Source organism: Aquarana catesbeiana, linkage group LG13 (genome assembly GCF_042186555.1).
Source record: "Aquarana catesbeiana isolate 2022-GZ linkage group LG13, ASM4218655v1, whole genome shotgun sequence".
NCBI lineage: Eukaryota > Metazoa > Chordata > Amphibia > Anura > Ranidae > Aquarana > Aquarana catesbeiana.
Window position 1 is genome coordinate 146,174,622 of NC_133336.1, and position 21,836 is coordinate 146,196,457.

General features: G+C 43.7%; 1 protein-coding gene across 1 annotated transcript in view; it reads right to left on the bottom strand.

The window, feature by feature from the left end:
- Window positions 1-21,836, bottom strand: part of RTF1 (RTF1 homolog, Paf1/RNA polymerase II complex component) — a 497,066-nt gene that overhangs the window by 397,785 nt on the left and 77,445 nt on the right. The window contains exon 4 of the mRNA XM_073608860.1: window positions 13,065-13,269. Coding sequence (XP_073464961.1) covers window positions 13,065-13,269 — 205 coding nt within the window. The remainder of the gene's footprint in view (window positions 1-13,064; window positions 13,270-21,836) is intronic.

A 21,836-nucleotide genomic window follows, 5' to 3' on the forward strand; every position in this document is an offset into this window, starting at 1 on the left:
ACTGTGGGGGATGAGCTTATGGAGAAGATGAAAATACTAACGTACCTGTACGTTGCCCTATAAGAAGGGGTTTGCTGGCGCCGCGCGCTCCGTGGGCGTGATTGCGGGTCCCGCGGACTCAATGTCCGCGGGGATACCCACAATCGTCTCACGGAGAGGAAGAATGGGGAAATGCTGATGTAAACAAGCATTTGCCCGTTCTGCCTACTGACAGGACACTGATCACCGCTTCTTGTAATCGGGAGCAGTGATCAGTGTCGTGTCACACATAGCCATGCCCCACCACAGTTAGAATCCCTAGGACACACTTAACCCCATTCACTGCCAGTCACATTTACACAGTAATCAATGCATTTTTAATCGCACTGATCACTGTATAAACGTGAATGGTCCCAAAATAGCGCCAAAAGTGTCCGATCTGTCCGCCATAATGTCGCAGTCACGATAAAAAAAAAAAAAAAAAAAAATCAATAAAAATTCCATAAAACCATCCCCTATTTTGTAGACGCTATAACTTTTGCGCAAACCAATCAAGCACTTATTGTGATTTTTTTTTTTTTTTTTACCAAAAATATGAAGAATACATATCGGCCTACACTGTGGGGACAAAAAAAACATTTTTTTATATATTTTTTGGGGATATTTATTATAGCAAAAAGTAAAAAATAATATATCACCAAAAGAAAGCTCTATTTGTGGGGAAAAAAGGACGTCAATTTTGTTTGGGAGCCACGCCGCACGACTGCGCAATTGTTAAAACGACGCAGTGCCGAATCGCAAAAAGCGCTCTAGTCTTTGGCCAGCCAAATGGTCCAGGGCTTAAGCGGTTAAGCAATTTCTGCCTGGGGATCGCTATAGGTAGCGTTCTGAAATAAAAGTAGCTGTGGAAGCAAATAAATTTTAGTGGAGTGAATTCTGCCAAACCAAGAGTATGTTGACCACCTATCTTGATTCTCTCGTAACTGTTTAACCACTTCAATACTGGGCACTTATACCCCCCTTCCTGCCCAGGCCAATTTTCAGCTTTCAGCGCTGTTGCACCATGACAATTGCGCAGTCATGCAATGCTGTATCCAAAATAAATGATCTATTTTCGACAGACAGTGCTTTCTTTTGGTTGTATTCAATTGCTATTTTTTGCTAAAACACAAAAAAAAAAAAAACAAAGGTTTTGCAAATTAAAAAAAAAAAAAATAAAAAGTTTTAGTTTCTGGTAGAACATTTTGTAAATAAGTAATTTCTCCTTCACTGCTGTGCGCTGATAGGCGGAACTGATGAAGTGGCAATAAGGAGGCACTAATATTCAGCACTGTCAGGGCTGCACTGAAAATTAGTGCCCCCCAACCGATTATATGTGCAGGTCTCCCCTGTGAGCAAATGCTGCTGATCGGCTCGCCTCACCACACATGTCAGAATGAGGAGAGGAAAGCCGGTAACCGGCATTTCTTTGTTTACATGTGATCAGCTGTGATTGGACACAGCTGATCACATGGGTAAAGAGCCACGTCATCGGCTCTTTACTGAGATTGGGGATGTGCCTTGTCCCGGGCAAACAGGATGGTGTCATACAACATTGTCTCAGAATAATAGAACCACCCCTCAGCCATTATTTCCCTATACAGCGGGAGGTTTTTTTTATTGTTTATTTTATTTATTTCAGTTACTTATATAGCGCCGTCAATTTACGCAGCACTTTACATATACATTGTACATTCACATCAGTCGCTACCCTCAAGGAGCTTACAATCTAAGGTCCCTAACACACATTCATATATACTAGGGACAATTTAGATAGGAACCAATTAACCTACCAGCATGTCTTTGGAGTGTGGGAGGAAACCGGAGGAAACCCACACAGGCACAGGGAGAACATGCAAACTCCAGGCAGGTAGTGTCGTGGTTGGGATTCGAACCAGCCACCCTTCTTACTGCTAGGCGAAACCACTGTGCCGCCCATGGGAGGTGGTTAATAAGCAACAGAGTGAGCTTTATACAAGGCTTTGATGGACAATACCAAATTGATACCTAGGTAAGGCCAAGGTAACAGGAATAAGACCAGTTAAAAGTGTGTTACCCCAAAAATTCATATTACTGATGTATCTGCTGTACTATGTACTTGTGTGGAGAAGTATCCTGTTCTCTTTGTATTACTTCCTTTCTTCCTCTGCTTTCCTATTAAAAGCTGACCACACTAAGCAGGAGAGTACACCACAGTCAGTTCCCTAGCTATGCTAGGAGCTTAGCTTGCTCTCCTCCAATGATAAGAATTGTCCTGACACACCTCCCCTGCACAGCCAGTCATTGGGAAGCTGAGTGTATGTTTTTTTTCTCCTCCCCACAGCTCTTATGCAGCTGAGAACAGAGGGAATGTGATCGCTTATAAAAAATAAAAAAATTAAAATTAAAAAAAGGGGGAAAAATGTGTTTATGTTTTTTATATATCTATACACAAATGTTTTGCCTTTCATTTCTATTTTAAACGGAATGAGTTGTTTTACAAGGTGATCATTTGCAATCACTTTAACCACTTGCCGACCGCCTCCTGCTGATATACGTCAGCAGAATGGCACGGGCAGGCAGAATCAAGTACCCATACGTGATCTGCCTCCCGCGGGTGGGGGGTCCGATCAGACCCCCCCCCCCGGTGCCAGAGGTGGTCGGCTCGAGCTCGCGGGCGATGAGAGGTGAGGGGGGGGCATCCATTCATGGCCACCCCCTCCCGATCGCTCCCGGCGAATGAAAATCCTTCATGTGTCTCTGTAATGTAAACAGAGGCACAGGACGTGATGTCATCCCTCCTCGAGCCAGTCTTTTCGATCCGGCGCCGAGGAGAGAAGACATCCAAGTAAGTGCACCAACACTACACTGTCAGTAGAACACGCCAGGCACACTTGTCACCCCCCTTCACCCCCCTGTCACACTGACACCAATAGCAGTTTTTTTTTTTTTTTGCATTGGTGTCAGTTTGTGACAGTTATAAGTGTTAGGGCAGTTAGGTTAGCCCCCTTTAGGCCTGGGGCACCCCCCTTTAGGTCCAAGGTACCCCCCTAACCCCCCCTAATAAAAGTTAACCGCTTGATCACCCCCCGTCGCCAGTGTCGCTAAGCGATCGTTTTTCTGATCGCTGTATTAGTGACACAGGTGACGCTAGATAGGGAGGTAAGTATATAGGTTCACTGTCAGTGTTTTATAGCGACAGGGACCCCCATATACTACCTACTAAAGGTTTTAACCCCTTGATTGCCCCCTAGTTAACCCTTTCACCAGCGATCAACGTATAAGTGTTACGGGTGACGCTGGTTAGTTAGTTTGTTTCTAATAGTTTTTTATAGTTTATTATAGTTTTAGGGCACCCGCCGTTTATTACCTTATAAAGGTTTAACCCCCTAATTGCCCGGCGGTGATAGAAGTTAAGTTTTTAGGATCAGATAAGGTCTGCGTCGCCCCAGGCAGCGTCAGGTTAGCGCCAGTACCGCTAAAACCCACGCACGCAGCATACACCTCCCTTAGTGCTATAGTATCTGAACGGATATCTGATCCAATCAGATCTATACTCCCCAGCAGTTTAGGGTTCCCATAAACGCAGTGTTAGCGGGATCAGCCCAGATACCTGCTAGCACCTGCGTTTTGCTCCTCGGCCCAGCCCAGCCAACCCAAGTGCAGTATCGATCGATCACTGACACTTACAAAACACTAAGCACACATAACTGCAGCGTTCGCAGAGTCAGGCCTGATCCCTGCGATCGCTAACAGTTCTTTGGTAGCGTTTTGAATCAGTCGCTAACAGTCAGGAGCTTTTTTGCCTGTGAGTCTCACTAGTGTACCCCTAAATTTAGAGCCCAAAATGGCAAATCGAAGGTACACTAGTGAAGAGGCCTACACGTTTCTGAGCATGACAGATAGTGAAGAGGAAGTCACTCATCTGTCAAGTTCAGGCTCAGAATACGATCCTGTAGAGGACAGCGGCTCCATGACAGATAGCTCTGACGACGGAGTTGTGGTCCCTGCTAAGGTCAGGCGTACCAGACCCCGAACTTCTTCTGTCCTTGAAGTGCAAGAACCGCAGGGCTCTCGTATGGAGCAGAGAAGTACTAATGCCGCTATTCCTTCTGGTGAACTGGCAAGCACCAGCGGCCTAGTACACCCTGGTCGTACATCCAGCACTGCAGTAACACTTGGTGACGTGGCGAGTCCCATAAGTGCAGTTCAAGCTGGCGAGGTGGCAAGCACAAGTAGTGTCCCGCTGCCACCAGGACGACGAACACAGGCCCGTCGTGCCCATAGTGCCCTTCCTGCTGCATTCGCCAATCCGAATTGGAAACCCACCACTTCTGCAGCACCCGTACTTCCCCCTTTCACTGGCCAACCTGGAATTCAGGTGGAAACAGTTGACTTTACGCCACTGGATTTTTATTCGCTGTTATATATATATATATATATATATATATATATATTTTTTTTTTTTAATTTTAGGTAGGCACAGGTTGCGTTAAATGTTTTATTTTTTGCTATGTTTTTTTTTGTATTTGCTTTGCAGATATGGTAAGTATTACTGTTATACTGTAATGTTACTTTGTTTTTTGTTAACCATCATTTGCTTAGCAGGTACGCCATTCAGTTGCAGGGCGGATTTATTTATCTTGACAGCAACAGCGTTTGCTCCCACGATACATAAAGAAGCCGTGACTCCAGCGCTGTCGGAGGTGATTTCACCACCACAGTTACATACTTCAGCATATATGCCGTAGCGTGGGGGCAGCAGTGGGCGGAGGAGCGATTTGCTCCTAACTTTTGCAGGAGGATGCCCCCATGCTTCGGCATATATATACGGTGCATGTATGCCCATCATTAGAAGTGGGTGGATGAAGGGAGGTATTCTAATGGTGGGCATACCCACCGATCAATATCTTTTTTTCGTTCAGCCCACAGGCTGCATGAAAAAAAAAGTTTACAATATATGCCCAACAAGGACCAGCAACGTACTGGTATGTTGCTGGACTTTGAGTGGTTATACCAGAATGATGCCTGCAGGTTTAGGTATCATCTTGGTATTCTTTTCAGCCAGCGGTCGGCTTTCATGTAAAAGCAATCCTAGCGGCTAATTAGCCTCTAGACTGCTTTTACAAGCAGTGGGAGGGAATGCCCCCCCCCACCGTCTTCCATGTTTTTCTCTGGCTCTCCTGTCCCAACAGGGAACCTGAGAATGCAGCCGGTGATTCGGCCAGCTGACCATAGAGCTGATCAGAGACCAGAATGGCTCCAAACATCTCTATGGCCTAAGAAACCGGAAGCTACGAGCATTTCATGACTTAGATTTCGCCAGATGTAAACAGCGCCATTGGGAAATTGGGAAAGCATTTTATCACACCGATCTTGGTGTGGTCAGATGCTTTGAGGGCAGAGGAGAGATCTAGGGTTAGGGTCTAATAAACCCCAATTTTTTCAAAAAAAAAAAAAAAAAAAAAAAAAAAAGTACCTGTCACTACCTATTGCTATCATAGGGGATATTTACATTCCCTGAGATAACAATAAAAATGATTAAAAAAATAAAAATGAAAGGAACAGTTTAAAAATAAGATAAAAAAGCAAAAAAAGCAAAAAAAAAAAAAAAAAAAAAAAAAAAGCACCCCTGCCCCCCCCCCCCCCCCTGCTCTCGCGCGAAGGCGAACGCAAGCGTCGGTCTGGCGTCAAATGTAAACCGCAATTGCACCATGCATGTGAGGTATCACCGCAAAGGTCAGATCAAGGGCAGTAATTTTAGCAGACCTCCTCTGTAAATCTAAAGTGGTAACCTATAAAGGCTTTTAAAAATGTATTTAGTTTGTCGCCACTGCACGTTTGTGCGCAATTTTAAAGCATGCCATGTTTGGTATCTATGTACTCGGCCTAAGATCATCTTTTTTTATTTCATCAAACATTTGGGCAATATAGTGTGTTTTAGTGCATTAAAATTTAAAAAAGTGTGTTTTTTCCCAAAAAATGCGTTTGAAAAATCGCTGCGCAAATACTGTGTGCAAAAAAAAAAAAAATGGAACACCCACCATTTTAATCTGTAGGGCATTTGCTTTAAAAAAAATATATAATGTTTGGGGGTTCAAAGTAATTTTCTTGCAAAAAAAAATAATTTTTTCATGTAAACAAAAAGTGTCAGAAAGGGCTTTGTCTTCAAGTGGTTAGAAGAGTGGGTGATGTGTGACATAAGCTTCTAAATGTTGTGCATAAAATGCCAGGACAGTTCAAAACCCCCCCACAAATGACCCCATTTTGGAAAGTAGACACCCCAAGCTATTTGCTGAGAGGCATGTCGAGTCCATGGAATATTTTATATTGTGACACAAGTTGCGGGAAAAAGACAATTTTTTTTTTGGCGAACGTTGGAGCGAGAGCAATCATTTTGTCCCTGGACCTCCTCTAACTCAAAACATGTAACCAATAAAAAAATTTCAAGCGTCGCCTATGGGGATTTTTAAGTACCGAACATTGGCGCCATTCCACGAGCGTGTGCAATTTTGAAGCGTGACATGTTAGGTATCTATTTACTCGGCGTAACTTCATCTTTCACAATAAGCAAAAACATTGGGCTAACTTTACTGTTTTTTTTTTTTTTTTTTTTTAACACAAAACTGTTTTTTTCCCAAAAAAAAGTGTTCGAAAAATTCCTGCGCAAATACTGTGCGAGATAAAAAGTTGCAACAACCGCCATTGTATTCTCTAGGGTCTTTACTAAAAAAACATATATAATGTTTGGGGGTTCTATGTAATTTTCTAGCAAAAAAATGATGATTTTTCATGTAGGAGAGAAATGTCAGAATTGGCCTGGTAGGGAAGTGGTTAAGGTCATGCCACATCTCATTCGAATTTAAGTCCGGACTTTGACGAGGTCATTCCAAAACCTTAAAGAGTAACTCCACTTTTGCTGAGGAAAAAAAAAAAAAAAACACATTCCCCTCAAACTTTGTTGCAGATTACCTCCTGTTATTCTGATGAAATCCCAGTGTGTTTGTCTGTGCCCATGTGAGTCAAATGGGAGTGGTTTCTTAAAGTGGAGTTCCACCCACTTTTACAACTCTTCAGCATCCCTCACTAAACTGTGCACTGTAAACAAATTGGATATTTTTTAATTTTTTTTCTCAGCACCTACTGTATATCTGCTGTATTCATTTTTCACTTCCTCCTCACTGGCCGCGGCCCATCGCATCATTTCCTGTTTCCAATGCCTTCTGGGAAGGGGCGGCAACTTCCTCTGAAACTGCCGTTGCTATGGAAACCTGACCTGAAACCTATTACACTGCTTGTGCTGCACTGAGCATGTGTGAGATCTGCAAGGATGAGATCCAGGAAGAAATACAGTCTGGCTTCAGATGCCCACACTAAAGATGGCCACGGCCTGCTGTAAGTTTATAAAATAACAAACTACTGCTATAAACTAACAAAACAGACCTTAGTTTACAGACTAACTTTACTAGATTACATTAAGCTTGTGTATTATAGGGGTATTTTTATTTAAAAAGTATGATTTCGGCCGGAACACCACTTTAATTATCAACCAGCTACTGCACTTGGGGGGGGGGGGGGGGGGGGCGTTCTGTACACATTCTATGTACACAATACCTCCAGGTGGCCGCATTGCATTTCACAGAAAATTACAGAGCTGCAGATTGAAAAGGAAAGGTACATTTTAATAAAATTAAAATTCAAGATTCCTTGTGTCACAATTGTATGTTATATTTTTTTATTTGCCATTTTTTCCCCCACAAAAGTGGGGTTACCCTTTATTTTTATTAGCCATTCAGGAGGTGGACTTTGCTGGTGTTTTGGATCATTGTCTTGCTGCACAACCCAAGTGTGCTCGAGGTCACAAATTGATAGCCGGACATTCTCCTTCAGGATTTTCTGGTGGCCCCAGACTAGCCACCATATTTGACTGTTGGAAAGTTCTTTTTATGAAATGTTGCATTTGTTTTAAGCCAGATGTAACGGGATGCACACCTTGCAAAAAGTTTAAAACGTTTGTCTCACCAGTCCACAGAATATTTGCCCAAAGTCTTGGGGATAATCAAGATTTATTTAGCAAATTTGAGATGAGCCTTTGCGTTTTCAGGTCAGCAGTGGCTTTTGCCTTGAAACGCTCATATGTTGGATGCCATTTTTGCCCAGTCTCTTTCTCATGGTTGAATCATGAACACTGACCTTAACTGAGGCAAATGAGGCCTGTAGTTCTTTAGATTCTGTTCTGGGTTCTTTAATGGACCTCCTGGAAGAGTCTTCATGCTCTTAGGAGTAATTATGGTAGGCCGGCAACTCCTGGGAAGGTTCACTACTGTTCAGTGAACCACAGTGAGAGTCAATATCCACAAATGGAGAAAACTTTGTAGTCCCAAAGCCTTAGAAATGGCTTTGTAACCCCTTCCAGACTGATACATGTCAATTACTTTGTTTCTCATCTGTTCTTGAATTTTCTTAGATCGCAGCATGATGACTTTGTCAGTCAATTTTAACTCAGCTTTCCATAACATGTGGTTAATCACAGTTCAACGATGATCAAGGGAGGGGGGAAATGCTTTTTCACAGCAGGTTTTGAGAGCTTTTCCCCCTTAGCAATTGAATTTAAAAAAAAATTAAAAATTGTATTTACTCAGGTTATCTTTGTGTAAAATTAAAATTTGTTTGATGAGCTGAATCATTTAAAATGTGACAAATATGCAAAAAAAAAGAAAAACCAAGAAAGGGACCAATACTTTTTCACAGCACTTTAAGTAATCAAATACTTTTTTATACTAGCGATTGGGAAGCCCATCTGGGTGATGGGATTTAGGAGTAGATAAAGTTGACAGTTTTAGAGTTCTTTCCAAGTAATAGGCTGATCCCTTAGATCCTGATATGTGGGCAAAAGAGTAGAAAAATTGAGGAGGCTAAAAAATTGTGGAAGTGACAAAAGATCCTCAGCTTTTTTTGTTTGCTACAAAAGTCAGTGTAGAAATCATGAACTTCTTGAAGGACATGTTTTTGAGAAAGGGTACACAGTTTGAGTTTAGGTAATGCACAGGTCTGGGAGCAAGGAGTCTGTACCTGGTTTGTCTTTCCAGATAAAAAAAAAATTATTTGCCCAAAGACTTTTCTGCTCTTGTAGTCAAGCATACAGGTAAAAGCCAGTAAATTAGAATATTTTGAAAAACTTGATTTATTTCAGTAATTGCATTCAAAAGGTGTAACTTGTACATTATATTTATTCATTGCACACAGACTGATGCATTCAAATGTTTATTTCATTTAATTTTGATGATTTGAAGTGGCAACAAATGAAAATCCAAAATTCCGTGTGTCACAAAATTAGAATATTACTTAAGGCTAATACAAAAAAGGGATTTTTTAGAAATGTTGGCCAACTGAAAAGTATGAAAATGAAAAATATGAGCATGTACAATACTCAATACTTGGTTGGAGCTCCTTTTGCCTCAATTACTGCATTAATGCGGCGTGGCATGGAGTCGATGAGTTTCTGGCACTGCTCAGGTGTTATGAGAGCCCAGGTTGCTCTGATAGTGGCCTTCAACTCTTCTGCGTTGTTGGGTCTGGCATTCTGCATCTTCCTTTTCACAATACCCCACAGATTTTCTATGGGGCTAAGGTCAGGGGAGTTGGCTGGCCAATTTAGAACAGAAATACCATGGTCCGTAAACCAGGCACGGGTAGATTTTGCGCTGTGTGCAGGCGCCAAGTCCTGTTGGAACCTGAAATCTCCATCTCCATAGAGCAGGTCAGCAGCAGGAAGCATGAAGTGCTCTAAAACTTGCTGGTAGACGGCTGCGTTGACCCTGGATCTCAGGAAACAGAGTGGACCGACACCAGCAGATGACATGGCACCCCAAACCATCACTGATGGTGGAAACTTTACACTAGACTTCAGGCAACGTGGATCCTGTGCCTCTCCTGTCTTCCTCCAGACTCTGGGACCTCGATTTCCAAAGGAAATGCAAAATTTGCTTTCGTCAGAAAACATGACTTTGGACCACTCAGCAGCAGTCCAGCTCTTTTTTTCCTTAGCCCAGGTGAGACGGTTTTCGCGCTGTTTCTTGGTCAACAGTGGCTTGACACGAGGTATGCGGCAGTTGAAACCCATGTCTTTCAAGCGTCTCTTGGTGGTGGATCTTGAAGCACTGACTCCAGCAGCTGTCCACTCCTTGTGAATCTCCCCCACATTTTTGAATGGGTTTTTTTTTCACAATCTTGACCCTTACACAATATTCTAATTTTGTGACACAGGGAATTTTGGATTTTCATTTGTTGCCACTTCAAATCATCAAAATTAAATGAAATAAACATTTGAATGCATCAGTCTGTGTGCAATGAATAAATATAATGTACAAGTTACACCTTTTGAATGCAATTACTGAAATAAATCAAGTTTTTCAAAATATTCTAATTTACTGGCTTTTACCTGTATATTCAGTTCAACATGGGCTTGTTCCAACTTAGAAAAAGGTAGCTGAGGTAGGGGAGCGTTTATGTTGTCGGACAACAGTGTTAGTCTTTGGTTTTGGCATCAATAAGTTAATTGCGGGCTTTCTTCAATCTAGAAGAAAGTTAAATCAAAAAAACCACATACCAATTTATAGCCAAACAAGAGAAGAACCAGGCTCCAGGCTGACCACGGGTGTAAACCTCGGCTCACCACCTTCCACAGCAATAGAAACAAAACAAAATGGTCGCACACTGGAGTCTTGAATTGCTTGATGAAATTCTTTATTGTCAAAGCCAGTGATCATTCTTGTGAAACACGTTAACTGCATTCCATGTTTGTCTGGCTTTGACAATAAACGTGTTTCACAAGAATGTGTGTTCCTTGATCACTGGCTTTGACGATAAAGAATTTCATCAAGCAATTCAAGACTCCAGTGTGCAACCATTATGTTTTGTTTCTATAGCCCAATTTATAGAAGGTGTAGTTGTCTTCCGCTTTATTCAATTCAAAGTAGGTTTTAGGATGTAAAGCTATATCAAAAGCAGTAGGATGTGTCCCTTTAGATTATTAAATAGCCAATGTGATTTTGTGGCTTTGAACATGAGAATAGAAAGAGATATCAAGATAAGATCATGTGTTATAATTTTTAAATGCAACTTTTCAGACTGGTGAACCTCTGCCCATCTTTACTTCTGAGACACTCTGCTCATAGAAGATGCTTTTTATACCTAGTCTGACTTGTTGCCAATAAACCTAATTACCGGCGTATAACACACACTTTTTTCCCCTTAAAATCAGGGGAAAATCGTGGGTGCGTGTTATACGCCGATCTCCGCTGATTGTGAGCGGAGCGGAGCCTGCCGAGATACACATAGCCAAGTGTACTCGGCTACTTTCGGCTCCGCTCACAGTCACGCCCAGTCCCGCCATAGGACCTGTGTTATGTCCATCATAGGGCGAGACTGGGCGTGACTGTGAGCGTAGCCGAGTACACTCGGCTATGTTTATCTCGGCGGCGCTCGCTCCACTCTGCCCAGTCCCTGCGATCTCGGCAGCGCTCGCTCCACTCCTCCCAGTCCCTGCGATCTTGGCAGCGCTCGCTCCACTCCGCCCAGTCCCTGCGATCTCGGCGGCGCTCGCCCCACTCCACCCAGTCCCTGCGATCTCGGTGGCGCTCGCTCCACTCCACCCAGTCCCTGCGATCTCGGCGGCGCTCGCTCCACTCCGCCCAGTCCCTGCGATCTCGGCGGCGCCAGATTTAAATCCATCCAGTAACACCGACAAGGCTGCAATGGACGCTGGGGCAAGGCTGCACTGACATAGCTGCAATGGACGCTGGGGCAAGGCTGCACTGACAAGGCTGCATTGATTTAAATGTAAGTTTTTTCCTTAAAATTCCCTCCTAAACTTGGGGTGCGTGTTATACGCCGATAAATATGGTAGTTGCAAAATGTTCTACCAGCTCTTCCTTGTTAGCACCACCCACTTTGCCAGCTCTGTTGCCCTGTCCCAACTTTGAGATACGTTGCTGCCATAAATTTCAAAATTACCTTATCTTTTACTTAAAATTGTACATTTCTCAGTTTAAACATGGGTTTAAAAGATTTGCAAATTATTGCATTCTGTTTTTATGAAGATTTTACGCAACACCTCATTTTTTTTGGAATCGGGGTTGTAGAAAACACTGTGCTGGTTGGTTAACTGGGCTAAAAGAAATCCACACAAGAAGTCTTGATCTGGCAGAGCTGGAGATAGAGGACTTACCTCCATATTTTCCTCCAAACTAAACAGGGCTGTACAGCAGGCACAGAAAAGTAGCCACTACAGGGAAATGGCTCCCCCCCCCCCCCCATATGCTTTTCTTCTGGGCAGCAATATAACCACATGTATATGAGTCTAAGGTATTTTATCCATTTAAAAAGCATGGAAATGATGTTTTAGAATATATAGAGGAACAGTGTCCTAGAAAAAAAATGAAAGTCAGCAGCTACAAATACTGTAGCTGCTGACTTTTAGTAAACATACACTTGCCAGTCCAGGGATCCAGCCCCGTCCTCATCCATGCTGGTTCTTTGCTGACCTTAAGGTCCCCGCCGCCACCATCTTGGATGTGGGAAGTAAGCTGTGGCATCATGGTGTTTCACATCCAGCTTGCCATTGTGCATCCATGAGTAGCGTTGCACTTTCTCAATGGACCCGCAGCCTTCTGTGACGCGTCCCAGGAAGTTGCAGGCAAGAGGGTGGAGGCCAAAATCCCACTCAGATCGCCTAGGCGATCATAAATAGGTATATGCTCCAGGTTAAAAAAAAAAAAAAAGTGTATATATATATATATATATATATATATATATATATATATATATATATATATATATATATATATATATATATATATATATATATATATACACACACACTCCAAGTTAAAAAAAAAAAAATTATATATATATATATATATATAATTTTTTTTTTTTTTACTTGGAGCATATACCTATTTATGATCGCCTATATATATATATATATTTTTTTTTTTTTTTTTTAAATGTACTGCATATAGATGGAGTTCTGCTTTAAAATGCCTACAAACATGTCAAAAACATACCGTCTCTTGAGAACTTCTCTTTTCTCTATTCGGTTAAAAAGTTCTTGTTCTCTCTCTTTTTCAGTCATCTGTTCAAGTCGAGCCCTGTCTTCCTCATCTCCCATAAGATCATCGCCATATCCATCAAAAAACTCTTCCTCTTCCGATGAAGAGTCTGAATCAGAGCTGGATGAAGAACTATTACTGTCAGAGTCTGAAACTTCACCTGAAAGCCAAGACACTGTAGTTGTGAAAATGGTCAAAGCTACAAGACATTTATTCATAAATATGCACACACACATATACATACATACATACATACATACATATATATACACATTATACACACACACAACAAAGTAGCAGAGCCATAAAATGAATCTAACCAAATGCTATAATCCTTTAATGTGCTAACACCAGAGGTGAGTGGGCCACCAATTTTGTGAGTGACCAGAGACACAGTCTCTGTAAGGGACAACTCTTTACTGTGGTGCACCAGATGTGCACATTTTAAATGCGAGTTCTATTTTAAAAGTTTTAATACAATATTGGTGGGAAACAAAGAACCATGATTTAGGTTAAGAGATGGTCGGCACTCGGGATGACATCCGAAAAATGGCATTCCTTTATTGAAAAAGACATGTACAACACCGAAAAAACATCCTATGCGTTTCAGATATCAGTCCTTCGTCATAGCCATGCTATGACGAAGGACATGACAAGGCAAAAAATGCTCCGTCACGAAGGGGGGAAAACCTTCCAGAGCTGAGGTGGTTAAATGACTGAAACTTAACTAGTTCACAAGTTGGTGCGTTTATTATGCCCCACGGGCACACCTTGGCTCTGTTTGCCGACTTCAGTGTTCTATTAGACTTACAATATTTTCGTGGTGGAACCAACCAGTTGTTAGTTCTTCTTGCCCACGCTACTCAGATTCTGCTTTCTCCAGCAGGTATGGGATTTAAAATAACTTGTTTATGGTCATACCCAGCAGGAGACTTCATTTCGCCTTCCCTAGACTGTGGCTGACTGCCATATAATTCCTAGCAGGCTCTTGACTACCTATGGCTAGCGCTGTGCCTCATGTCTCCCGCTATATGTCTCCTCCCTTCCTGTATCTTCATGACTGGGGTAGTTTTCCACACAGTACGTGGCACACACTTGCATTTCTACTTTTTCTTTCTCCCCGTTTCCCACAGACTTGAGAAACACCCAGGCAGAAGACTCTTCCCAAAAAACATTTATTGGCCTAATCCCATGTACCCACTGCATCTGTTGGCATGGCTAACCACCCGAGAACCATTTACCTACAGAACATCCAGGGCTTCAACTCCTGTTAAAGAACATGTGGGGATTGACTTAAAGTGTTAAGAACTAAATTGTTTTGCCCCCCTAAAAACCAAGGCAAGTGGACGTGATATGCTTTTAAGAGAGTTTTCTTCCTTCTCTTCCCCTAATCCCCACTTTCTGGGTTCCTACACTGCATCCTCAGGAGAAACAGATTGCTTGTAGTATACTGTCACAACCTCGCCTCCTCATGTACCATGGAGAGTGTTAATACTGGGAGGATACCTACTATTGCAGGGAAAGCTCTTTGACCAGGAGGTAACACTCATCACATTATGCTCTGAATAGGTTTCAACATAAAATTATTTTTCTCCCACATCTAAAAAGGTATTTGCTAACCATTGCAAGGGTATTGTACTTTTAATGGGTGACTCAAGCATTGCGTTGAACCCTTCTTTGGAAAAACATTATTCTACCTAAGCATATCACCACTCAAGAGGTCCAGATGTGTCTCCTCCTTCAAACACGCGGTCTTGATGTCAGGAGGGAAGCTCATCCTAGATCCTGAGATTTCACTTTTTACTCTAGCCCACATAATCGCTTCTGCAGGATAGATAATGTATTATATTCCAACATCTAGCTTTGGTGCCCAACATTTTTATTCCCGCTACCCTGTAGTTAAATTATGATCCCTATATCTTTCTCATCTTACAGGAGCATCCTGCCCCACATACAAATGGCGTCTGAACAAATCCCTACTTACTACCCAAGCGACTTTACTTCAAATACAGTCACATATACTTTACTGAGAATACCAACTGTTTCCTCCCTGATTACCTTAGGAGAGGCCCATAAGGTTATAATTCGGGGTCACCTAATTCAGTTGGCTTCCAGGAAGAAAAAGGGAGGAGTGCACGATACAAGAGCTCATCTTACACATGACATGGGCTGAATGCCTCTGGATAGTCAAATCCTCAGCTTGCAAATAAAGCAGACATCATGCTTGATAGAAAATTCCACTCCACAGGTAAATCCTACAAATGGATTCAACTGCAAACTAGCAGTGGAGATCCCACCAAAATCATCTCTATTTTTGCAGACTTTCATGCCTCCTTGTATGATAAGCCCATCTGCCTTGTCGCAAAGAGGGCTGAGCATTGTTCAAGACTTGCGTCTCCAACTACTTTCGCAGTTGGCTTGAGATGCCCTTAATGCCGAAATATCCGAAACGGAAGTCCTTCGAGCCATCCTTACCATTCCCTGAAACAGGGGTCCCCAACCCCCTACTGGAAGCTGGATTGTGCTGTGGGCAGAGCAAGCCAGAACAACCTCAACAGCCACTCTCCAACCACCAGAGGGTGCCTGCTCCCTTTCTCCTAGCACCATTATCCCTTCACACTTCATGGACACAAAGGAGAAGAGGGAGGAGAGCCAGGCCAGGGAAAGGACCTCAAAGCACTGGTAAGACCCAGGAAGCAGCAGCACCCCCCCCCCCCCCAAAGTGACAAGTTGCACCCCCCAGGCAGGCTGAAACCACCACACAAATAACCAACATCCAAACCCCCAATGAAGTCAAGTGACGGTGACGCAACATGAGCAGAGGCAGGATGTAGAACGGATGTGACGCATGTGAAAGCACACCCCAGTACTTGAAGCATTTTTTACTGCATTTTTACAATTTTTAGTGACATTCTTTTGATAAAGCATTTGTAAGTTACAGTACATACTACACCATGGGAGACTATTTGACTGTTCGCCTCACATGAGCTGGTGGTGAGTTAGGTGGAAGAATTGTAAGAAGTCTGACCCCATATGCCACTGGAATCTGTGGCATATGATATGGAGAGCCCCTAGTGAGGAGATATCGGAACACATTGGAATTGATGAGACCTTGATGAATATATTAAAGTGCCATTACACCTACTGGGAGGTGAGAGTTCTGTGAGCACAGAGGTGGCACGAGTTGTTTGAATGTTAAAAGGCACCCCGGGAACTAGTTTGGTGTTGGATGACACTGACACTGAAGATGATATCCATTGACTAATTCAGCCTCTCTCAACCAGTGTGCCGCGGCACACTGGTGTGCCATCAGAAGTTCTCAGGTGTGCTGCGGGATCAGGGGAAAGAAGGGCTGTCAGATGAGCCTGATCTCCTGCCGAACTGTACATCGGCACTGTGAGAAGCTCCGTCAACCTCAGCAAAGTGAAAGTACAGTGCAGGGGAGTGTGCTGTGCTCTCTGCTTCCCCCTACAGAGCAGGACCCGGCTGAATGAGGAAACTGGAAAGGTACTGTGCTAGAAGCTAGATTCATTTTAAAAGTGCTTTATACATGTGCACATGTATATATCTATCTATATATACACACACGTCTGTGTATGCACACATGTGCATGTGTGTGCGCCCGTTACTTTTAATCCTGGGCCCCCCCCCTCATCAGAACGGCTTGTTTGTGATAGCAGCAAGGATTGCTGCTCCTCTGAAAAGCAATACATGCACAGATCGCTTGTCAGAGGCATCTGACAGGTGGTAAAGAGGCATTATGTTACCTCCTCACCACCTGTTTTAATGCAGCATCACTACAATGCAACCGTGCAATGCACACAGTTGCAGCCCCATTCATCCTAGGTATACCTCCAGCTACAGCCACAGCATGTGTACGCTCCTGGCTGCTGCCTCTGCAGCTAAAGGGGTAGAAGTTGGGGGTGGTAAAAACAGCTCAACCATGTTGTTTTACCGCCCCTCCAACCTGACATGTGAACAAGCCCTTGGTTCACATCTGTGTGACTGTGTGCTGCGTCACACAGTAACGTGAACCAAGCTTTAGACTGGGGGCCTCAAGACTGAAAATACTTTTTAAGGTCGCCCCAACTGGAAAAAGGTTGAGAAACACTGGACTAATTGAAAGGACTTGAAATTTTTTTGTAACATTTAATTTTATATTAGTGTGAGGCACCATCACTAGGACATACAGTATCTTACAAAAGTCATAACACCCCTCACATTTTTGTAAATATTTTATTATATCTTTTCACGTGACAACACTGAAGAAATTACACTTTGCTACAGTGTAAAGTAGTGAGTATACAGCTTGTGTAACAGTTCTTTTTCTAAAGATGATGCACAAGAAAGCCCGCAGTTTGCTTAAGACAAGCAGACTAAGGACATGGATTACCGGAACCATGTCCTGTGGTCTGATGAGACCAAAATAAACTTATTTGGTTCGGATGGTGTCAAGCATGTGTGGCAGAAACCAGGTGAGGAGTAAAAAAAAAAAAAAAAAAAAACAAGTGTGTCTTACCTACAGTCAAGCATGGTGGTGGGAGTATCATGGTCTGGTCTGGGGCTGCGCGAGTGCTGCCAGCACTGGGGAGCTACAGTTTATTGAGGGAACCATGAGCGCCAATAAATGCTGTGACATACTGAAGCAGAGCATGATCCCCCTCCTGGGCTGCAGGGCAGTATTCCAACATAATGGCCCCAAACAAACCTCCAAGACGACCACTGCCTTGCTATAGAAGCTGAGGGTAAAGGTGATGGACTGGCCAAGCATGTCTCCAAGCCTAAATTGTGCATCTGTGAGGCATCCTCAAATGGAAGGTGGTGGAGCGCAAGGTCTATAACATCCACCAGCTCACTTCCGGTTCCGGCGCCGCATGGAGTAGCTGCTCTTCACATCAGCTCCCACAGCTCGACTCCAAAATCGGCATATAAAGCCGGCAAACCCACCACATACACCGGCATTTGCCCCACGCTCTCCCCGGTCACAGGATAGACCGGTTTGTGGAAAAAAACGGCCCGCGATCGTACGTGGCCGCGACGGCACGGACACCACAGCAAATCGAGGCCCCGGCTTCGGCCTACACGGAGCCTCTCACAGACATAGAGCCTGAAATGGAGGTAAGCGGCGCTGCGGCCCCCTCCCCACCTGCAGATGCACCCACTCAATCCACAGGTACATCTAGCACTGAGAGGATAGCACAGGCTGTGGCAGCTCTTCTTTCCCCAATGATAACAGCCTCTGTGGAGAAGGCTGTCAGCGCAGGCATGCAGCAGCTCCAGGCCCAGCTAGGGGAACATGCCTCCAGGCTGAATGAAGCTGAGCACCGCATAGCCAACATTGAGGAAGAACTATACCACTCTCAATCCTCAGAGCAGGCACAAGACAAAACTAACAAATACATTCTTGAAAAGCTGGACGATTTGGAAAATAGATCCAGAAGGAGCAATCTTCGATTTATGGGCATCCCAGAATCGCTGCAGCCTTCAGCTCTCACAGAGTTATGCGCCAGACGCACTCCCGAAGCACTAGGCCTGCCAGGCCCCTGCACAGTAGAACGTGCACATTGCATGGGAACTTTCAACCCAGATCGCAAAGTACCTCAATTACTCGGATAAAGCTCTCATCCTGCAAAAATTCAGGCAATCTAGATATCTTCAAATAGACGGCATGAAAATCCTGATTTTTGCGGATTACTCCATTGAAGTGTCCCAGAAGAGGAAAGCCTTTCAACAGGTTTGCTCGGAGCTACATCATCAACAACTCAAATTTACTTTGGCGTTTCCAGCTACCCTCCGACTTAAAGCCCCGAATGGCGACCAACTCTCCTTCCATGACCCAAAAGAAGCTGAGGCTTTCCTACGATCACTACACTCGGGCCCCAACCTCAGCCCCTCTCCTAGAGCGGCTCCTGTCAACCGTGCTCTAGACCAAAGGAGCCCGCGCAAAGACTCTCCAAAACGGTTTAGAGCCTCTGCACCGGACCACCACCGCTCCACAACTCGCTGAAGACCATTACCACGGTCCCACATTGTTTTACCTCATCGCCTCGCCTCTAACGGCTATGGTGGTTCAACTTTTCAACGAGATGTCACATTCAAGAGAAGTTAATTTTTTTTTTTTATTTCTTTTTCCCTCCAGCTTTTTCTCTCTTCCTCTCCAGGAAAAGCAGCTACTGGTAGGCCAAGCAGTACCATAATGTTTTTTTTTTTCTTTTTTTTACATATTGTTCACATATTGTTAACTGTTTAACTTGATTTTGTTATATCTCAGGTGTTGAATTTCTCCCCTGGCTCTCCTATGCAACCAACTCCCCCTTTAATATCGCACAACCCAAGCTGCCAATACACATCACCCTCTCAATTATGGGTTTTAAACACAGCAATCTCTGGGTCTTGCGATGGGAGCTGGCCTACACGGTTGACTCCATGCGGAAAAAAGCGAAGTTTATGGAATATGTTTTACTGTTTCTCTTCTCTACCCCCCCCCCCCCTTCCAGACTCCTCCCTATATCACGCACCCCATTCTTATAGTACATACGCCCTCAGTGGTCATATCAACCCTCGTTCAAACAGACTAAACCCACCCAAAATCCAGCCTACTCTCACATTACACCACCACATATTAACCTATGAAGACCATGAAATATCTGCACATACCCCCTCAGTGACCCCCCCTATATGAAACTGGTCTCCTGGAATGTTAAAGGGCTTCGTTCACCTAATAAGAGAATGAAAATCCTACGCCACCTTAAAAGACTCAAAACCGACATTGCCCTGCTCCAAGAAACCCACCTTTCCACTGCTGATTTCCACCGCATGAAAAAATTATGGGTAAGCACGGTACTAGGCTCAGATTCCAATGGACGCAAAGCAGGAGCCTTGATACTCATACACAAAAACCTCCCATGTGAGGTCCTATCTGTTAAATCAGATTCACATGGACGCCTTATCTCAGCCCACATTAAACTAGGAACCAAGGATATGATAGTCTCAAACATCTATGCACCCAACAACCCCACAAAGCAATTTTATAGTGAACTTTCAACATGGCTCCTTAGTGACCCGACTCTCCCACATATAGTCGGCGGAGACTTTAACTCCACAGTTCACCTGATAGATGACAGATCCACTCCTAAGCGCACATGTCTCCCCCCAGATCACGATTCACAAACTTTACTAGCCTCCACGATGGAATCCCTACACTTACACGACATTTGGCGACTCCGGCACCCAGCTGACAGAGAATTTACTTTCTACTCCAATCCCCACAACGTCTTCACCAGAATTGACTATATCTTCTGCTCAGACGACCTTTTACCACTGATATCCGACACGGACATTCACGACATTGCCATATCCGACCACGCACCAATCTCGACTACGATAGACAACCCTGATCTACACCCGAATCCTAAAATATGGCGTTTCCCATCTTATCTCAATAACAACTCTGACTTCCAACCATATATGGAAAACGCCTGGTCAGAATACACCTCGACCAATTCTGGACATTCTGACAACCCCAATCTATTCTGGGAAGCAGGCAAAGCATTTCTCAGAGGTCGTGTAATCTCTTATGCTGCATCCTTTAAGATAAATACACTCAAAAAATACAAACAAGCCAGCTCCCAACTGCACCTAGCCCAACGATCACTATTCATTAACAACTCCATTGAAAATAGGAAGGAATGGCAGACAGCAAAACAATCTTCTGACTCTTGGGCCGAAACCCTAGAACAAACAAAAAAAGCTTACATGGATGCCACCCTCCATAAATTCGGCAATAAGGCATGTAAACTCCTGGCCAATTTATGTAGGGGACCCTATCGTCCGACACATATCACATCTCTCCGTGACTCTTTAGGTAACATAAAAAACATCCAAAAAGACATAAATGAAACCATGCTACAATACTATTCCTCCCTTTACGCACCAGACCCCATAAATGCTTCGACAGCACAATCTTTTCTTGAAAAGGTAACCCTCTCTCAAGTATCACCCTCACAGTTAGATGCTCTAAACGCCCCTATCTCCCTCCATGAAATTTCTACCGCAATTAAAAACCTAGCTCCTTCTAAAGCCCCAGGCCCTGATGGCTTCACAGGAGAATTCTACAAGTCCTTAAAATCAATCTTAGAATCCACACTCCACGAAGTATATCAACACATATGGTCGGGGGGCGCATACCTACCCATGGGCAACCAAGCTATTATTAAACTGCTAGCCAAGAAAGGTAAAGACCCCCAAGAACCAGGCTCATACCGGCCTATTTCACTTCTAAATCTGGATGTCAAAATCCTCTCCAAAATTATTGCCACAAGATTAGCCGACATCATACCCTCTCTGATACACCCTGCCCAATCAGGGTTTGTGAAAGGCAGAACTGCCACCATGAACATCAGGAAGGTAATGATGGCTCTGAAACATGCCAAATGCAACACACAAGGAAACTATGCCATCATCACCCTAGATGCGGAGAAAGCCTTCGATAACGTCAGTTTCGAATGGCTCTCTTTGATCATGACTAAAATGGGATTCTCTGGTTCTTTTGCCCATCTTATAAACACTATGTACACCGCCCGGCTGCTAGACTGGTGGCGGCAGGCCTCCTATCAGAGGAATTCCGCCTCCCCCTATCACCACTCCTTTTTAACATTGCATTAGAACCATTATCTAGATATTTATCCCACGTAGCCCCACTAAATGGCATTCCCATTGGCAAACAGG